The sequence below is a fragment of the Delphinapterus leucas genome, chromosome 6 (genome assembly GCF_059928025.1).
Source record: "Delphinapterus leucas isolate spDelLeu-1000000601 "Yukka" chromosome 6, BTC_Dleu_Yukka2, whole genome shotgun sequence".
NCBI classification, from domain to species: domain Eukaryota; kingdom Metazoa; phylum Chordata; class Mammalia; order Artiodactyla; family Monodontidae; genus Delphinapterus; species Delphinapterus leucas.
This window is the reverse complement of record NC_143134.1, coordinates 124,317,268-124,331,511: the sequence shown is the minus strand read 5'-3', so window position 1 is coordinate 124,331,511 and position 14,244 is coordinate 124,317,268. Positions and strand designations below refer to the sequence as shown.

Sequence of the window (14,244 nt, the reverse complement as noted above, 5' to 3'; positions counted from 1 at the left end):
TCATTGCGGCCCCGCGCGGCTTCCCCAGGGCCTGTGGGCCGTGGGATGGGCCGGGCCTTCTCGGGCTGGCGCTGACACCGGGCAGGTGTGACACCGCTCCGCCATGTCGGCGGGGTGCCTCTGCGCCCCAGACCCCAGGTCTCGACCCCGCCCTCCCCCACCAGGTGGATTTGATCCGGGTGCCTGCCCCAGAGCCTCGAGAGGCTGGGGCCTGGCGGGGCCGGGGTCAGCGAGAGGACGGGGGGCCCGTTGCACAGTAAGAGGCTCTGGGAGTTTTCATCCATGGACCTATCAACCTTAAAAATAGCTGGCTATTTCATCAGCAAAATGAGTTTATTCAGGAATGGCAGAGGAATCGCCGTTAAGGGTGTGCAAATATAGCCTGTAATAGCCATGTCCAGAGACCAGGGAAAGCAATAGTACTTTACAGAGAAAAAAGGGAAGTTGGGGAGGGCTGGTTTGTATGAAAGTCCATTGGAGGTGGGGCTTAGTGTTAGGTTTGGGGAAGTTCAGAATGCCATGAAGCCTACCTGGATCCGAATGCGTCCTTGTTCCGAGATCCGGTGACCTAAATAGCGATCCTGAGTTTGAGCAACTGCAGTTTTTCCTTGGAGGCTTTAATGCTCCTTTGAAACCAGAAGTTTTAGCAGTTGGATGATGTCTTCCTGTGAAGAGGTTTGAGGAGGCGAGCAGAGCAGATAATCATCCACATTCTGTAATAAAGTAGAGCCTGCAGGAAACAGCATCCACATCAGCCTTTAAGCCTGGGAAAAGTAGGAAGGAATTTCAGTGAAACCTTGGGGCATTAATGTCCAGATGTATTGTCCTTCCCAAGTGAAGGCTGAGAAGGTCTCAGCTAGCCTTATCAGCTGGAATTCAGGCACACCTCGTTTTATTGTACTTTGGTTTATTGCACTTTGCAGATCTTGTGTTTTTTTCAAATTTAAGGTTTGTGGCAACCCTACATCCAGCAAGTCTGTGGGCGCCATTTTTCCAACAGCATTTGTTCACTTCTTGTCTCTGTGCCACATTTTGGTAATTCTTGGAATTTTTCGAACATTTTCATTACTGTTATATGTGTTATGGTGACCTGTGGTCAGTGATCTTGGATGTTACGATTGCGAAATGTTAGAACTTGCTGAAGGCTCGTGATGGTTAGCATTTCTTGGAATAAAGTATTTTTACATTAAGGTGCGTATATCGTTTTATAGACACAATGCTATTGCACATTTAATAAACTGCATTAGAGTATGAACATAATTTTTATATGCACTGGGACCAAAGTATCCACGTGACTTGCTTTATTGTGATACTCGCTTTTTTGTAATGGTCTAGAACCAAACCCGCAATATCTCTGAGGTGTGCCTGTACCAAAGCATGCGCGGCACAGATTAATAACAGTGAAAAAACGTGCTTTCAGTAGGAATGGATGCTAGTAGAGTATGGAGGTTAAGAACAACAGGGTGTCGAGGGGCAGCAACGTTGATTATTGCCTGCAGGTCCTGGACAGACCTCCATCCTCAGCCATTGGGCTTTCTCACAGGTTATATTTAATAGTATTACTAGCACAAGGGGTAGTGAGGCTCTGAGCCTTGGAATCCTCTTACGGGCTTTATACCTTGAAGGGCTTCTTTCCTCCTAGGGTATTGATTAGTTCTGGGGAGAGGTTTCGAGGGACCTATTTGAGTGTCAATGGGAAGAGCACTGGGGATTTTGCCAATATCAGTTGGAGACGTTTTGCCCATAAGGAGGATGGTAGCTGACTCAGTAGGGACAAATGATCAGCGTCTCCCGAATCAGCTCCAGGACCGTCAGAGACAAAGCAAAGCCAAGCCAGTGAAAGGTCACTTAATTCACCTGGTTGGCTATTTTGACTGTTACTGTGAAATTCTAGAATTATTTCCCCTTTTGGGAGAAAGAAATTCCAGCATATTTGCTGAGCTGTCTTGGCCCAATAAATGAATAGGGGCGGAGAGACTAAGGAGGGAATTGTGGGTATCTCTCAGGGGCCTAAACGAAAAGGAACAGGTTCAGAGACAGGACCCTGTTGAGGTTCATCAGAGACCCCCACTATTTGGATCACTTTCGTGCTCCGAGGCAGGGGCTGCTTTACCGCAGTTGAACTGAGAGTGTGGCTCTGGTGCCAGAAGAGATTGATTCCCAATCTGGAGAGTTGTTTTTCTGAGCTGGTGAAGAGGGAGGGTTGGGAAGAACCCCTGTGGTTCCTCAGAGGCCCGTTGGTGGTGGTCAGGAGGGCGTTGGAAAGGCTGGTTAGAGGGCTGAAGGCACTTGAAGCACTTACACTTGTGACAATCTTTTCCCCAAAGTCCTGGCTTTTTGCGATAATAGCAGGAACTAGGAGGGTTTGGGTTTTGTCTAGGGACCTTCATTTGCTGGAGTTGAAGGTTAAGGGTTTGAGTGGACTTCCTTTCAGTTGAATAGTCTAGAGTGCAGATGAGTTGGTGGCTAAATTAGCTAAATCCGGAGTGGACACGGTTTCCGGTTCAACCCTGGTTCTTTTATCTAGAAGGGAAGGATCCCAGTTACGCCTGTTAATGAACACAGAGTTAAAGGCTACCTGAGTGGATTTGTTACCAAAGCAAACTTGGGTCTGATCGTCCATGCAGTAAAGCCAATCTCCTGACACCAGTGTGTGAGGAAGGAAAGGGCAGTGTTCATTGCAGGCGCTAAGCAAGGAGTCCACGCAGCTAGTGCTCAAAAGACCCAAACTACCTTAACTCTTCCAGGTAAAGGTTGTTGTTGTTTTTTTGTTTGTTTGTTTTTTGCGGTACACGGGCCTCTCACTGCTGTGGCCTCTCCCGTTGCAGAGTACAGGCTCCGGATGCACAGGCTCAGCGGCCACGGCTCATGGGCCCAGCCGCTCCGCGGCACGTGGGATCTTCCCAGACCGGGGCATGAACCCGTGTCCCCTGCATCGACAGGTGGACTCTCAAGCACTGCGCCACCAGGGAAGCCCCAAGTAAAGGTTTTTAAAGACAGGGTGAGGGAGAAGGGTTGTGGGGTGTGTGATCAGCTCGTGGACATTTTTTTCTTTTAATAACTTTACTGATTTTGTAAAAAATATTTATTTTTGGCCACGTTGGGTCTTCATTGCTGCGTGCGGTCTTCCTTCTAGTTGCGGCGAGCGGGGGCTACTCTTTGATGCAGTGCTCGGGCTTCTCATTGCAGTGGCTCATCTTTGTTGCGGAGCATGGGCTGTAGGCACGTGGGCTCAGTAGTTGTGGCGCACGGGCTCAGTAGTTGTGGCACACGGGCTTAGATGCTCCGTGGCACGTGGGATCTTCCCGGACCAGGGCTCGAACCCATGTCCCCTGCATCAGCAGGAGGATTCTTAACCACTGCGCCATGAGGGAAGTTTGCACACTCTTCTGATGGGTTGGTGGTGAGGTTATTGGGAGTCAGCATCGTCAACCTTCTGGTTCCAACCGGTCTGGGGTCTCCATGCTGGAGCGACAGAACACAGTTAGCTTCTTCCACCTGGTGGGGTTTTCAGTATCTGCAACACAGCTCAAGAACATGGCTCAGAATATTATCTTTAGCCCTTGAGGAGGAACTAAAGGTCCTTGGCTTTGTTTAATGGCTAAACTATTGTTTTTTGGTATTGTTTGTTTTTCTTTCTTCTGCATTTTCTCACTTCCCTGATTAAATGTACTCTTGGAACTCGGGGAAGGCCTGGGAGACTAAAGGTTTTCTACAGACAAGAGGCAGGTGGAGGACATGGTGGGGGGGAGGGGCTGTTCTGGGAAGGCTCCATAGTGTCCTGCTCGTGTACAGATTCAGTCTCCAGAGGAAGACCAGAATTTTCTTTAAGGACAACCTGAAGTCGACTATAATAGCTGTGAACACGTTTGTCAGATCGTTGCCTGCCAGCCTGAATTTTGTTCCCATCAACAAGCTTAGGAAAAGCTTTTGAAATGTTCAGTAAAGATCTCCAGCAAGTCCCCATGCCTGTCAACAGTCAGGGTCTGTTTTTCCAAATCCCTTCCAGATTGCCACTTGGTTTCATTCAGTATGGGGCCTGACCTTCACTAATAAGGCTGTGGACTAATTGATACATATCTGAGAAGCCAGGCTGACAAGTTTGAATCACTAATGTTAAATTCTTCAGCAAACCTATGGGTTTCTCAGTTACTTTCAGAAAATCTTTGGATTTTCTGAATCCAATTGTTAGCCATCTATGGATGGCTAACAATTCAACTTTACTTAGTTTGGGGAACATAAAACACTAGGGATTTAGCGTTTGGACCCCCAGAAGGTTTAACTTTATTAAGTTCAGGGGAGGGGGAAGTGGGCAGAGGTTTTGAGAAAAAGAGGAGTCTCAGCAGGAGGGTTAAGAGGAGGGGGTGGGAGGCCCAGAGGAGGTGGGGATGGCAGGGGGTGAAGGGAAGGCGGGGATGGGGGCACAGGGAGGGGAGGGGAAAGGCCTCAGAAGCCATTTCATGTTCTTTCAAGTGTTTGCTCGCCTCCATTAGTTAGTTTAGAAGTAGTATTTTGTAAAGAGGCAATTTTAGAGTCCTGGATATGTTTGGAAGCCTCAAGGTACAAATTAAAATAAGCATCCCAGAAATTCCCTGGCAATCCAGTGGTTAGGGCTCTGTGCTTCCACTGCAGGGGTCACGGGTTCAATCCCTGGGCTGAGGAACTAAGATCCCACAGGCTGGAAAAAAAAAAAAAAATCCCACTCAGTCTGTTTAGTTTCAGAGCCATGGCTTTCTGAGTTGATTCTGAGACAAACAAGTTTGGGGAAAACCAAAGTTCCCCACAATGGCCACTAGTGTTCTGAATTATTTCTGGTTAAGGGACCATAGTTGTTTTTTTTTTTCTTGCGGTACGCGGGCCTCTCACTGTTGTGGCCTCTCCCGTTGCGGAGCACAGGCTCCGGATGCACAGGCTCAGCGGCCATGGCTCACAGGCCCAGCCGCTCCGCGGCATGTGGGATCTTCCCGGACCGGGGCACGAACCCGTGTCCCCTGTGTGGGCAGGCGGACTCTCAACCACTGTGCCACCAGGGAAGCCCGGGACCATAGTTTTTAAACATGAAACCAGCTGAGGTTCCTGAAGAGGGGCCGCACTTAGGGCATCGAGATGACTGGGATCGCATCTCTCAGAGGATTTCCCGAGAGCAAAAGAGAAAATCCTAAATGACGTGACCCCAAAGGAGTGTTACGAAAATTCCAGCACAGGCTGGGCGGACACACCTCGTGTCTCCTTGTTTTCCAATAAGGAGAACAAACAAGTATTCGGCAAAAGGACAGAGCCTTCCCCAAAAGCCAAAAAACAGAACAGATGGATCCCAGATAAAGCCAGAGAGCTCAACCAGGAGGGCCTGAATACCAGAGACTGGCCAAGGGCATCGGGCGGCAGGGCCGTCAGCCCCCAGGCTTCTCCTTCAGACCCCACTTCTGGACACCAAGTCATGTCCACTTTACAAGTAAAGCAGCTATTAGCTATTTTACCAGCAAGATGAGTTTATCTGGGAATAGCAGAGGAACTAGAATTCAGGACGTACAAACTACGGCTAACCACAGGCAAGTGCGGAGAAGAAAGCACAGGACCATTACTTTGCGGAGGAAAAGGGGACGTTTCACTTGTGGGAAAGTCCATGGGAGGAAACAGAGTTCAGGGTGGTGACAAGTCTCCTTGGCTGGGCTGTCGCCTTCCTCTTGTCCAGGGATGAGTGGGGGGCCCAGGGGCAAGCAAGCTCCCCCTTCAGGCCCCCCTCAGCTCAGGGCCCCTCCCTAGTGTTTTCCAGGCCCGGCTGCCCACTCCCTCCGTGGGGAGCCCACTGCTTCCTGCCGTCTCAGCTCTGACATTTCTGGGCCTCAGGAGGGCTCCCCAGCACGTGCACCTACTGCTCAGCACTAGGCTTGTCTGAACCCGCTCCAGAAAGATCTTCCTCCCCTCCTGCCCCTTCCCTTCTAGGGGTCATCCCTGGGGTCTCCTCGGGTCTTCTCCCACACACAGCTCTGCTGGCAGTTCCGGCGATGTCCTCACGCACCCCTCCCTGCAGTGAGTTACTAGGGAAACGGTAGCATCTGGAGGATGCATGTGCAGGAGGGCGAGTCACAGGCTGTCAAACCTGAGGGCGCAGGAGCCCCCCCCCCCGAGACCTGGTTCAAAGGGCATGTTCTGGGCCCGCCCCCAGGGTGCCAGCCCCACTAGGTCACCTCGGGCTCCCCTGAGACCCTGGGAAAGAGCTAGATGGAGCATGGGGCAGATCCCTGGGTGGTCCAGAGCAGGGTCAGCACAGCCTGTGGGCTCTTGTCCCCTCAGGGCCCAGCCGGCTGCAGCCCCTGGATGGACGCGGCCCTGGGAACAGTCAGTGTTGCTCCCACACGTGTTGGTCAGAAACTGCTGTCAACAGGCCGGGCGGCATCACAGCGCCTCGTGTTTATTGGAAATCCCCACATTCTGTGGAAAATCGAGGGTCTGCCGTCTTTCAACTCAATTGCTTCACTAGCAGCCGTCTGGGTTAGAGATGGTGGGGGCGTGTGGCCCTCAAGGGAGCAGGAGGGAGGCCCTTGTGGCGAAGGGACCCACCGACCGTGCTGCCCCCGAGTGCAAGGCGGGCACAGGGGAGCCTCACCTGTGAGAAAGGGCTCAGCACAAGCAGGGTCTCCTGGTCACAGTGTCCTAGCATCACGGAAGATGCAAACATTGCAGGAAACCCAGTGCAGGGTACCCCGGACCCCTCTGTGCTATGTGTGAAACTTCACGTGGAAATAAAAAGGTTTTTCAAAAGCAAGCTGCTTCAACAATTTACCCCACTAACTGTACTTGTGTAGAAAAAAGGTTGCCGGGTGTCCCGGTGTGGCAGTCAGGAGCCCCTGGGTCGCGGCGGGAGCCTCAACCTCGGCCTCCCCCTTGGCGACCCCCCGCTGCCCCAGGCCCTCTGCTCGCCTGTGGAGCAGCGGGAGAAGGAAACTAAGGCACAAGGTTCCATTCTGAGGCTTGAAAAGCGTGACAGAGCCTGGATGGATGCAAAGTCGTCCTGTGGGCCTTGGGCGTGGCCCTGACCCCGCCGGCACACCCAGGTCGGGAGGCGTGGACGCAGCCACCGTCCACTCCAAGTCGCTAGAGGGATCACCGCCTCTGAACCCACCGCCGGACAGCATCCTTCCCGGGAAAAGCACGGCTGCACGTGGACTGCAGAGCGGCGAGGGGGCGGCGGCCTCCGCTGAGCAGCAGGCTGCATTTCATGATGCGCTTCACGTCGGCAGGAAGAGGCCGGTGCCGCCTGTTGCTCTCCAGATGGGAAATCGGGCACTGGGACCCAGAGCAGCCACACCAGGGGCAAGAGACCAGAGCCAGCTGGTTTCTCCCTGCCTCGGCCAGGCTGCCGGGGTGCAGCAAGGGGGCCGCGGCCCCAGAGAGCAGGGGCGGAGCGGGAACCCCGGGATCCATCAGAAGCTGCCGGCAGGCTGGGCGGGGACGGCGTCCCCTCCTGGTGACACTCCAGACTCATCAGCCACCACGGGAGCCCCCAGCACCGGCGTCGGTCCCACCGGTTCCTGCGGGCTGAGGCCTCGGGCGGAACTCGAGAGAACTCAGCGCCAGGCGTGCAGGCCAAGCTTCCGCAGAGCCATCCCGACCTGCTGTCGGTCTCAGCTGGGCGGGGAAGGGGGCTGGGCCGCGGTCCCCAGGTCAGCTGCCAGGGAGGGAGGGGCAGCCGCTTCCAACTTGTCACCCTGTGAGGGGAGGACACTGTCCTCATCTCTGCAGAGAAGCGCGGGGCGGTTGCTGCTTCTCACCGTGCGGCTTCGCCTGGGGCCGGGGAGCCACCGTGCCGTCCTGCCCCGTCCTGTCCCATCAGGTCTCAGCTCAGGCCCGAGCGGCTCTCAGCCGATGATGCCACACTCCCTCGGGCCCCATCAGCCTCCTCTGAGCCCCACTGCGCAAGGTCCTGAGTCCCTCTGCCTGCGGCCTGGACCCCACAGCAGAAGCAAAGCCAGAGAGGCCGGGTGGGCCCACAGCGGGCCTGGGGTCACTTGGGTCCAGGGGAGCGGGTGGCGGGACAGTTCCCACCCTCGTGGAGTGAGCCAGCATGCTTCCTTCTGTGGTCCATGTTCTCAGTCAGAAACTCAGAGCAGCCTGCTTTCCTCCTTGGAGCCCAGGCCGGGGCTGCTTCCTCAGCCTTGGGGACCCCGGGGCCGGCAGGTCTAGGAGGGAGTCAGGCCTGCAGTGTCCTGGCCGTGTCCACGTCCAGGATGAGTGGGGACCCGAACTCCCGGCCTCGCAGGTACACCTCCAGTCCCTGGAAACAAGCAGGTCATGAAGCCCAGGTATCCAGTCCCTGGGCTCCGGGTGAGATGCCAAGTCAGCCTGGAGTCAGCGAAGGGCAGGGGAAAGAGGCTTCTAGAAACAAGGCTTGGATGTCCTGAGACCTCAGTGCAGGCCAGAACTTTCCAGAGAAAGGGGAGCCAGGTCTCCTGCCCCAGCGACGTTCCCACTGGCCCAAACCCCAGGCTCCGATGAACCTGGCTTGTCCTCCCTGACCCCCCGAGGCCTCTCGACACCTCACCGCAGCCCACGTCTCGGAAAGTCCTCTGCAACTAAGGGGCCGCTTACCCCGCTCGTCGACTGAGGCAGAGCTGTGACTTCCCACCAAGCTCCCAACTTGCCCCCGTCCTCTGACCACACAAGCCCGACCCCAGAAGAGCCCCAGATGGGCCTGGCGGCTCTCACCTCTCCGGAGTATGACACCAAGGGCGAGATCTCGCAGATGGCCGGAGGCTCTCCACTGCCGGGTGGGCTGGGGGGTGCACTTGTCAGCATCTACTCAGGGGTGCGTACCCCAGGGCCCTCCCCTGCCCTCCCACGCTGGCTGGCCCAGTCCCCCCACAGCTGGGCTGTCCACCACACCTGCCGCCCTCCTCGCAGACAGCTGGGCCCCGGGCACCGACCCCACCCGAGCAGCAGGCTCTGACTTAGGCTGGAAAACCCTCCTCGCCCCTCGCAGGCATCTCACACAGAGCCCAGGCAACCAGACTTAGGGGGCGGCCACTGACAATCACAGAAGGAGACACCTAAGGTCTTATTCTTTCCGCACCCTGAAAAATGACCTGCCTGCCGCTTTCTGGATGTCACGCCTGGGTCTTGGCTTCAGAGCTTCTGATGAGAAGGGAAGGCGTGACCCCCATGTCCCCTGGGGCTATAAGCAGAGCTTGAGGGCCGGGCACACGGCCGTCTGCCTTCCGTGTGGGGCCGGGGCGGAAGTGCCCACCCCAGCTCAGACCACAGCACAGCCAGCAGGGCCCTGGGGCTGGGGCTTGGGCCGCGACACCCTGACATCCCATCCTTCGGGTCGCACCCTGCAGCCCACGCTCACCTGGGCTGCTCGGGGAGCCGGGCCCCGTGTGCGTCCAGGAAGTGGGCTCCCGCCTGCAGGGCCCACCGGTGGTGCTGAGCGAGCAGGGCCCGCCGCGCCGTGGAGGGGTTGTCTCTCTCAGCCGAGTCAGCGTTCTTCAGAGGGGAGAACTCCTCCCCCCGCAGCACTTGGAAGGCCACGAAGTTCCTGGGGGGGCGGGGACGACAGCTAGGGACCCAACCTCCCAGCCCAGACGCCCTGGTCCTGGGCAGGCGAAGGCCAGGCCGGGCGACAAGGACTACGTGGGGGTCTGGTCTGCAGGCAGCAGGCTGGGGAGGGCCCCGCAGGCACCGCGTGAGTCTTTGTTCCTGAGATCCCGGAGCTGCCCTTAGTCCTCCCTTCCCTCCCCTTCCCACCAACCCCACCCCAGAACCTGGGACCCCAGGGTGAGGGCCACATACCCTGGGAGTCCCCAGCAACCTCGCCTGGAAACAGCTTCCTAGCTCCCGGCCAGGGGCAGGTGGAGGGCTCAGGAGAGAACATGGGTGCCCCCCAAAGTCCACAACCCCAAGGGCTCCAACTGCCCCAGACGCTCCCTGTGCTCCCACCCCAGGGGCTGCTTCTTCTGGCCTTCTTGCCCTGAGACCCGCCTGCAGCCCCCCAGCTCCCCCCTGCAAAAGGGCACTCCCACTGTGAAGCCCCCAGCCTCCACTTCCCTGCCTGGCTGGGCCTCAGAACCACCACCAAGTCAGGGAAGGGAAGGAGGAAAAAATGAATGACTTCTCCACTAACTTGGCAAACGGGAGCACATCAAACACGAACTTCTCCATCTTTATCCCGTTGGGCTCGAGTGGCTTTACTGGATTCCCCTGCTCATCCACGTAGGGGACCTTCTTCACAGCCACGTGTGGCTTCAGCAAGGGCTCGAACTCCCTGGGGGACAGGAGGCCAAGGGGAGGAAAGACACAGTTCAGACAGGACATCTTGGAGCCCCAGCCCACCTCCCCCATGCCTGGCCAGCCGGGGCAGGTGGACAGATGGACACAGCAGGCACAGGGCGGTGGGGGCTGAGCCCTGTCTCTGGAGGGCCAGGCATCCTCATGCACCCCGGCCTGAGAGCTGGGCACCATCGGCCACATCCCTGCCCAAGCCCAGTGGTGACTGGCAAGCCACGGGGTGGACGTGGTGCCTACGGGCAACGGCCCCCACCCGGCAGCAGGGCCACGCCCACTCGGCCACAGAGCCTTGTACCAGATACTGGAGCGCTCTGCTGCCTCCAGCTTGTTTGAGCGCAAGACCCTTTCCGTACCGCACCCCACAGCCCCACCCAGCTCAGGTCTGCCCCCAGTCCCTGTGGCCCGGCTGGCCGCCCTGCACACCTGGTGGCCATCTGGAGGAAGTCTCGCGTGAAGAAATGGTTGCAGATGTTGCCCGCGTTGTAGAGCAGGCCCCCTCCGGGCGCACGCAGCCGGGCCGTCTCGGGGCTGATCTCGCTGTACTCCACCACCTGCGGGACGCCGTCTACCTGGCACACCACGCCCACCGGCTCCTCGGGGGACGCCTTTTCCACCACCTGCGGCCACGACCGGACGGGCGGGGACGGCTGACTGGGTCGGGCCCGGCATGCGGGGAGGAAGGGGCGGGGCCAGGGCCTGGGAGGAGGGCGGGGCGTGGAGGGCAGGGCGGGGCGTGGAGGGCAGGGCGGGGCGTGGAGGGCGGGCCGAAAGGAGAGGCGAGGGCGACGCGAGGGGGCGGCAGGCTCACCTTGGCTCCACAGTCGGCACCCCGCAGCACGCAGAAGCCGATGAAGACCGGGTCGGCCAGTCGCACCAGGATGTTGTCCACACAGTACACGTGCACAAACTCTACTCCGCGCCGCTCCATGTCCTCTAAGACCTGGTGGTCCGCCAGCGCGCAGTACAGGCCCCCGTTGCCATCTGCAGAGGGAGAAAGCAAAGGGTCTTGGAAGGGCTCCTGCCGGCCTCAGCCAGCTAGTTGAGGGCGCGCTAGAGGCAGGTGAGGGCCCCCAGGGCGGGGCCTTGTGCCTGAGGCCGCTGTCTGTCGCCATCCAAGTAGCCCTGTGGCTGTTCCACGTGACAGGTGGGAATCAAGGCCCAGAGAGGGAAGGCCACTGGCTCAGGACCATGCGGCCTCTGTCCCAGGCCTCCTGACCCCCAGCTAGCTCCACATTGTAGGCCTGGCGGACCCTCCCTGCCTCAGGGATGGGGGGGGTGTACCTGGCGCCATGGCAACCTTGTCTTTCTGCTCCAGGATGGCCCTGCCATCGAAGGTCACAGCAGGCAGCATGCGCTGTTCAAACATGACCACGTTGTTGGGGTCCAAGTGGAAGAAGTCATGCTCCTTGAAGAACTTGGCTGTGGGCCCCAGAGTGAACTCACTGGTCATGATGTACCTGCAAGGGGAGGCAAGCCTGAGCCAGGCTTTCGGAGGGCCTGGCCCCTCCGGTAGACGGGCTGACATCAGGGTGCAGCCTTAGGGCAGCGGTCAGGCCTCCGCCTGGGTGGGTGCTGGGCTCTGTCCGGGGCTGTGCTGGGGTTGGGGTTCAAGTCTTGGTGTAGAAGAGGGCTAGGGCTACACGGGGCGGATCACTCTGGGGCCAGGGTAACGCAGGAGGGCACACCAGGGCACGGTGCAGTGGGTCCCATAGCGCTCGCCAGCCAGCTGCTCCACCCGCCGAATCCGTTCTGCCTGCAGCTGATACAGGGTCTTCTGGCTGGGCAGCCCCACCTGATACATGCCCTTGGGGTAGGTCACGCCCAGGCGAGTGCCCTGCCCACCAGCCAGCAGCAGCACAGCCACCTTGTTCAGGGCGATCTGGTGGAAACCTGGGGGCATGGGGCGCCATGAGGGGATGCCTGGAACCCGTCACACAACCACCCTTTCGTTTTAGAGCAAACCAAACTTGTGCCTAGGACGGTGAGACGTCTGATAGCCGCAGAACAGAACGATCCACATAACATTCTGATTTGGGCCTGGGCCTCACCCAAACCTAACCCTGCCCCGGCCCCGCCGAGGCACTGACCATATCCTCCTGGGTTCACTCCCAACCTAGGTCCTCCAGAGGAAACACCAGGTGGGCCTGGCCGAGTTGTCCAGCAGGGGTCTTGTGCAGGCTCCCCTGCAGGAGCGACTGCCTCACCTCCAGGCCAACAGGCAAAGGGCGCAGCTGCGCCGGCGCTGGTGTGAAAAGGAGCGTGTGCAAGTGTCTAACGGGTCCCCTGCTGTCAATACGTGGGCTGGGCAGCTGGCCATCCAGGCGTGCCCAGCACAAAGCACGCTCCCCAGGGAGTGCGGCCTAGGGGCGGCTGCCAGCATGGCAGCGTTCGGGGGCTCCAAACCCCAGCCCCGAGCTGGTGCGTGTGAGAGCGTCGATTTCACGAAGGAGGCAAACTGAACTCCAAGTACCCCCTCCCCTGTCGCCCCGCTCTGTGGGCGAGGCCGCCTTGCGGAGGCTGGGGCGCCCGCCGCCTGGACCTCCGCCCCGCCTACCTTCCTCCTCCCAGAGCCGCCGCGTTTGGGGCGCGACCCCGCTCGCGCTGCCTACGCGCTCGGGAGGCAGGGGCCGCAGGCGCGCGGCCAGGTCAGGCGCGGGGGCCGGAGGGCGCGCGCAGGCGGCGGCCGCGCGCCGGCAGTGCTCGCGCAGCGCCTCGGGCTCCAGGGGCTCCAACTGGGCCAGCAGCGCGGCACGCGGGCCCGGCGCCAGCTCGGCGCAGAAGCGCAGGAGGTGCTCCTGGCCGGCGCGCTGCAGCCGGGCGCGCACGTCCAGCTCCGAGGCCATGTCGCCGCCGCCGCCGCCGTCGGCCGCGCTGGCACTCGTGACCCGCGCTCTCGGACCAGCGTCACGGGACTCGGCGGGCGGTGCCGACCCCAGCTGGGCGGGCCCGGGGCGCCCCGCCTTGACCCCGCCCAGGCCCAGCCCGGCCGGGTCGCGGACCCCCGCCCGCCCCGCCTCTTTTCGGCCCCGATCCCGCCCCGGTCCCGCCCCCGATCCGCCCCGCCTCTCTTCGGCCGCGGAGGCCACGCCGAGCCCCGCCCCTGCCCACTGAGGCGCTGGAGGACTGACCTCAGTTTTAATTCACCAACCTGCCCACAGCCCTGGGGGGCGGGGCACCCGAGGGAGAGGCTAGGGTCTGTCCCTGCCCGTGGACCTGTTTGCATTTACCAAGACGCCTGGCGCGGGAGCTCAGTGAAGAGGCCAGCCGACTCACGGCTGGGCTGGGGAGGACAGAGCCAGATCACCAGCAGGGCTGGGTGTCTGGTTGTCACCAAGGTCCCCCAGAAGGCCACCCTGCCTCCTTGGGGGCTCCCTTCTTCACATCCTCCCTCCTTCCCCTTGCCACGTGACCAGAACCGCGCAGGAGCTGCCCCTCACCCTGCCTTGTTACTTAGCTATCTGGTTTTAAACATCTTGCTGTTTACAAACTCCCTTGTGAAAAATATGAAAGAGTAGCTTCAGCCACTTGAAGACAAAACTTTCTTTTAGAAATGAGTTTTATTAAATCTGAAAGTAATACATGCCCATGGTTAAGACAAGTTCAAATGGTGCTTTAGGACCCAAAATGAAAAGTAAGATCTCCCCCAGCCTGTCCCAGGGAACCTCTGTTAAGGCCCTTGCCTCTCCTGGCAGGCAGGTTCTGTCCATAGAGCCCCACCCCTTCCACTACCCTTTCTGGGTTAGGAGGTGGCGCTTCACAGCCTCCTGGGGGCCCACTGTACCTTCTCCTGGACCTGAAAGAAGTCAGCCTGCCTCAGGGCCTTTGCACCTGAATGGCTCTTCCTCAGAAAGTCACGTGACTTTCTGCCCCACTTTGCCAGATCTCGTCTCACAAGTCACAGTAGGAGAGACCTTCCCATCCTCTTCTGTTCCTTCGTGCCTTTCTACATTCTCCCCTGCC

General features: G+C 58.9%; 1 protein-coding gene across 2 annotated transcripts; it reads right to left on the bottom strand.

The window, feature by feature from the left end:
• Positions 1 to 2,938: 2,938 nt before the first annotated feature.
• UAP1L1 (UDP-N-acetylglucosamine pyrophosphorylase 1 like 1) lies at positions 2,939 to 13,165 on the bottom strand. 2 transcript variants are annotated; one of them, XM_022578094.3, is made up of 9 exons: positions 12,839 to 13,165; positions 11,970 to 12,174; positions 11,566 to 11,741; positions 11,093 to 11,265; positions 10,708 to 10,901; positions 10,121 to 10,261; positions 9,350 to 9,535; positions 8,707 to 8,773; positions 2,939 to 8,275 (listed from the first exon to the last, which is right to left on the bottom strand). In XM_022578094.3, the coding sequence occupies exons 1-9, from the start codon at positions 13,125 to 13,127 to the stop codon at positions 8,192 to 8,194; spliced, it is 1,515 nt and encodes a 504-aa protein (XP_022433802.1). In that variant the 5' UTR covers positions 13,128 to 13,165; the 3' UTR covers positions 2,939 to 8,191. The 2 variants fall into 2 exon arrangements, with proteins under 2 accessions (XP_022433802.1, XP_022433801.1); XM_022578093.2 differs by lacking the exon at positions 8,707 to 8,773.
• Positions 13,166 to 14,244: the final 1,079 nt, after the last annotated feature.

Bases quoted from the DNA above. Each gene is read 5' to 3' on its own strand.
- UAP1L1 (XM_022578093.2), bottom strand. From the start codon at position 13,127: ATGGCCTCGGAGCTGGACGTGCGCGCCCGGCTGCAGCGCGCCGGCCAG. The intron at 11,742-11,969 runs GTGTGCCCTCCT...CTCCCCTTGCAG, and splicing joins ACCCACTGCACCGTGCCCTG to GTACATCATGACCAGTGAGT. The intron at 11,266-11,565 runs GTACACCCCCCC...CTCCCTCTGCAG, and splicing joins CAAGGTTGCCATGGCGCCAG to ATGGCAACGGGGGCCTGTAC.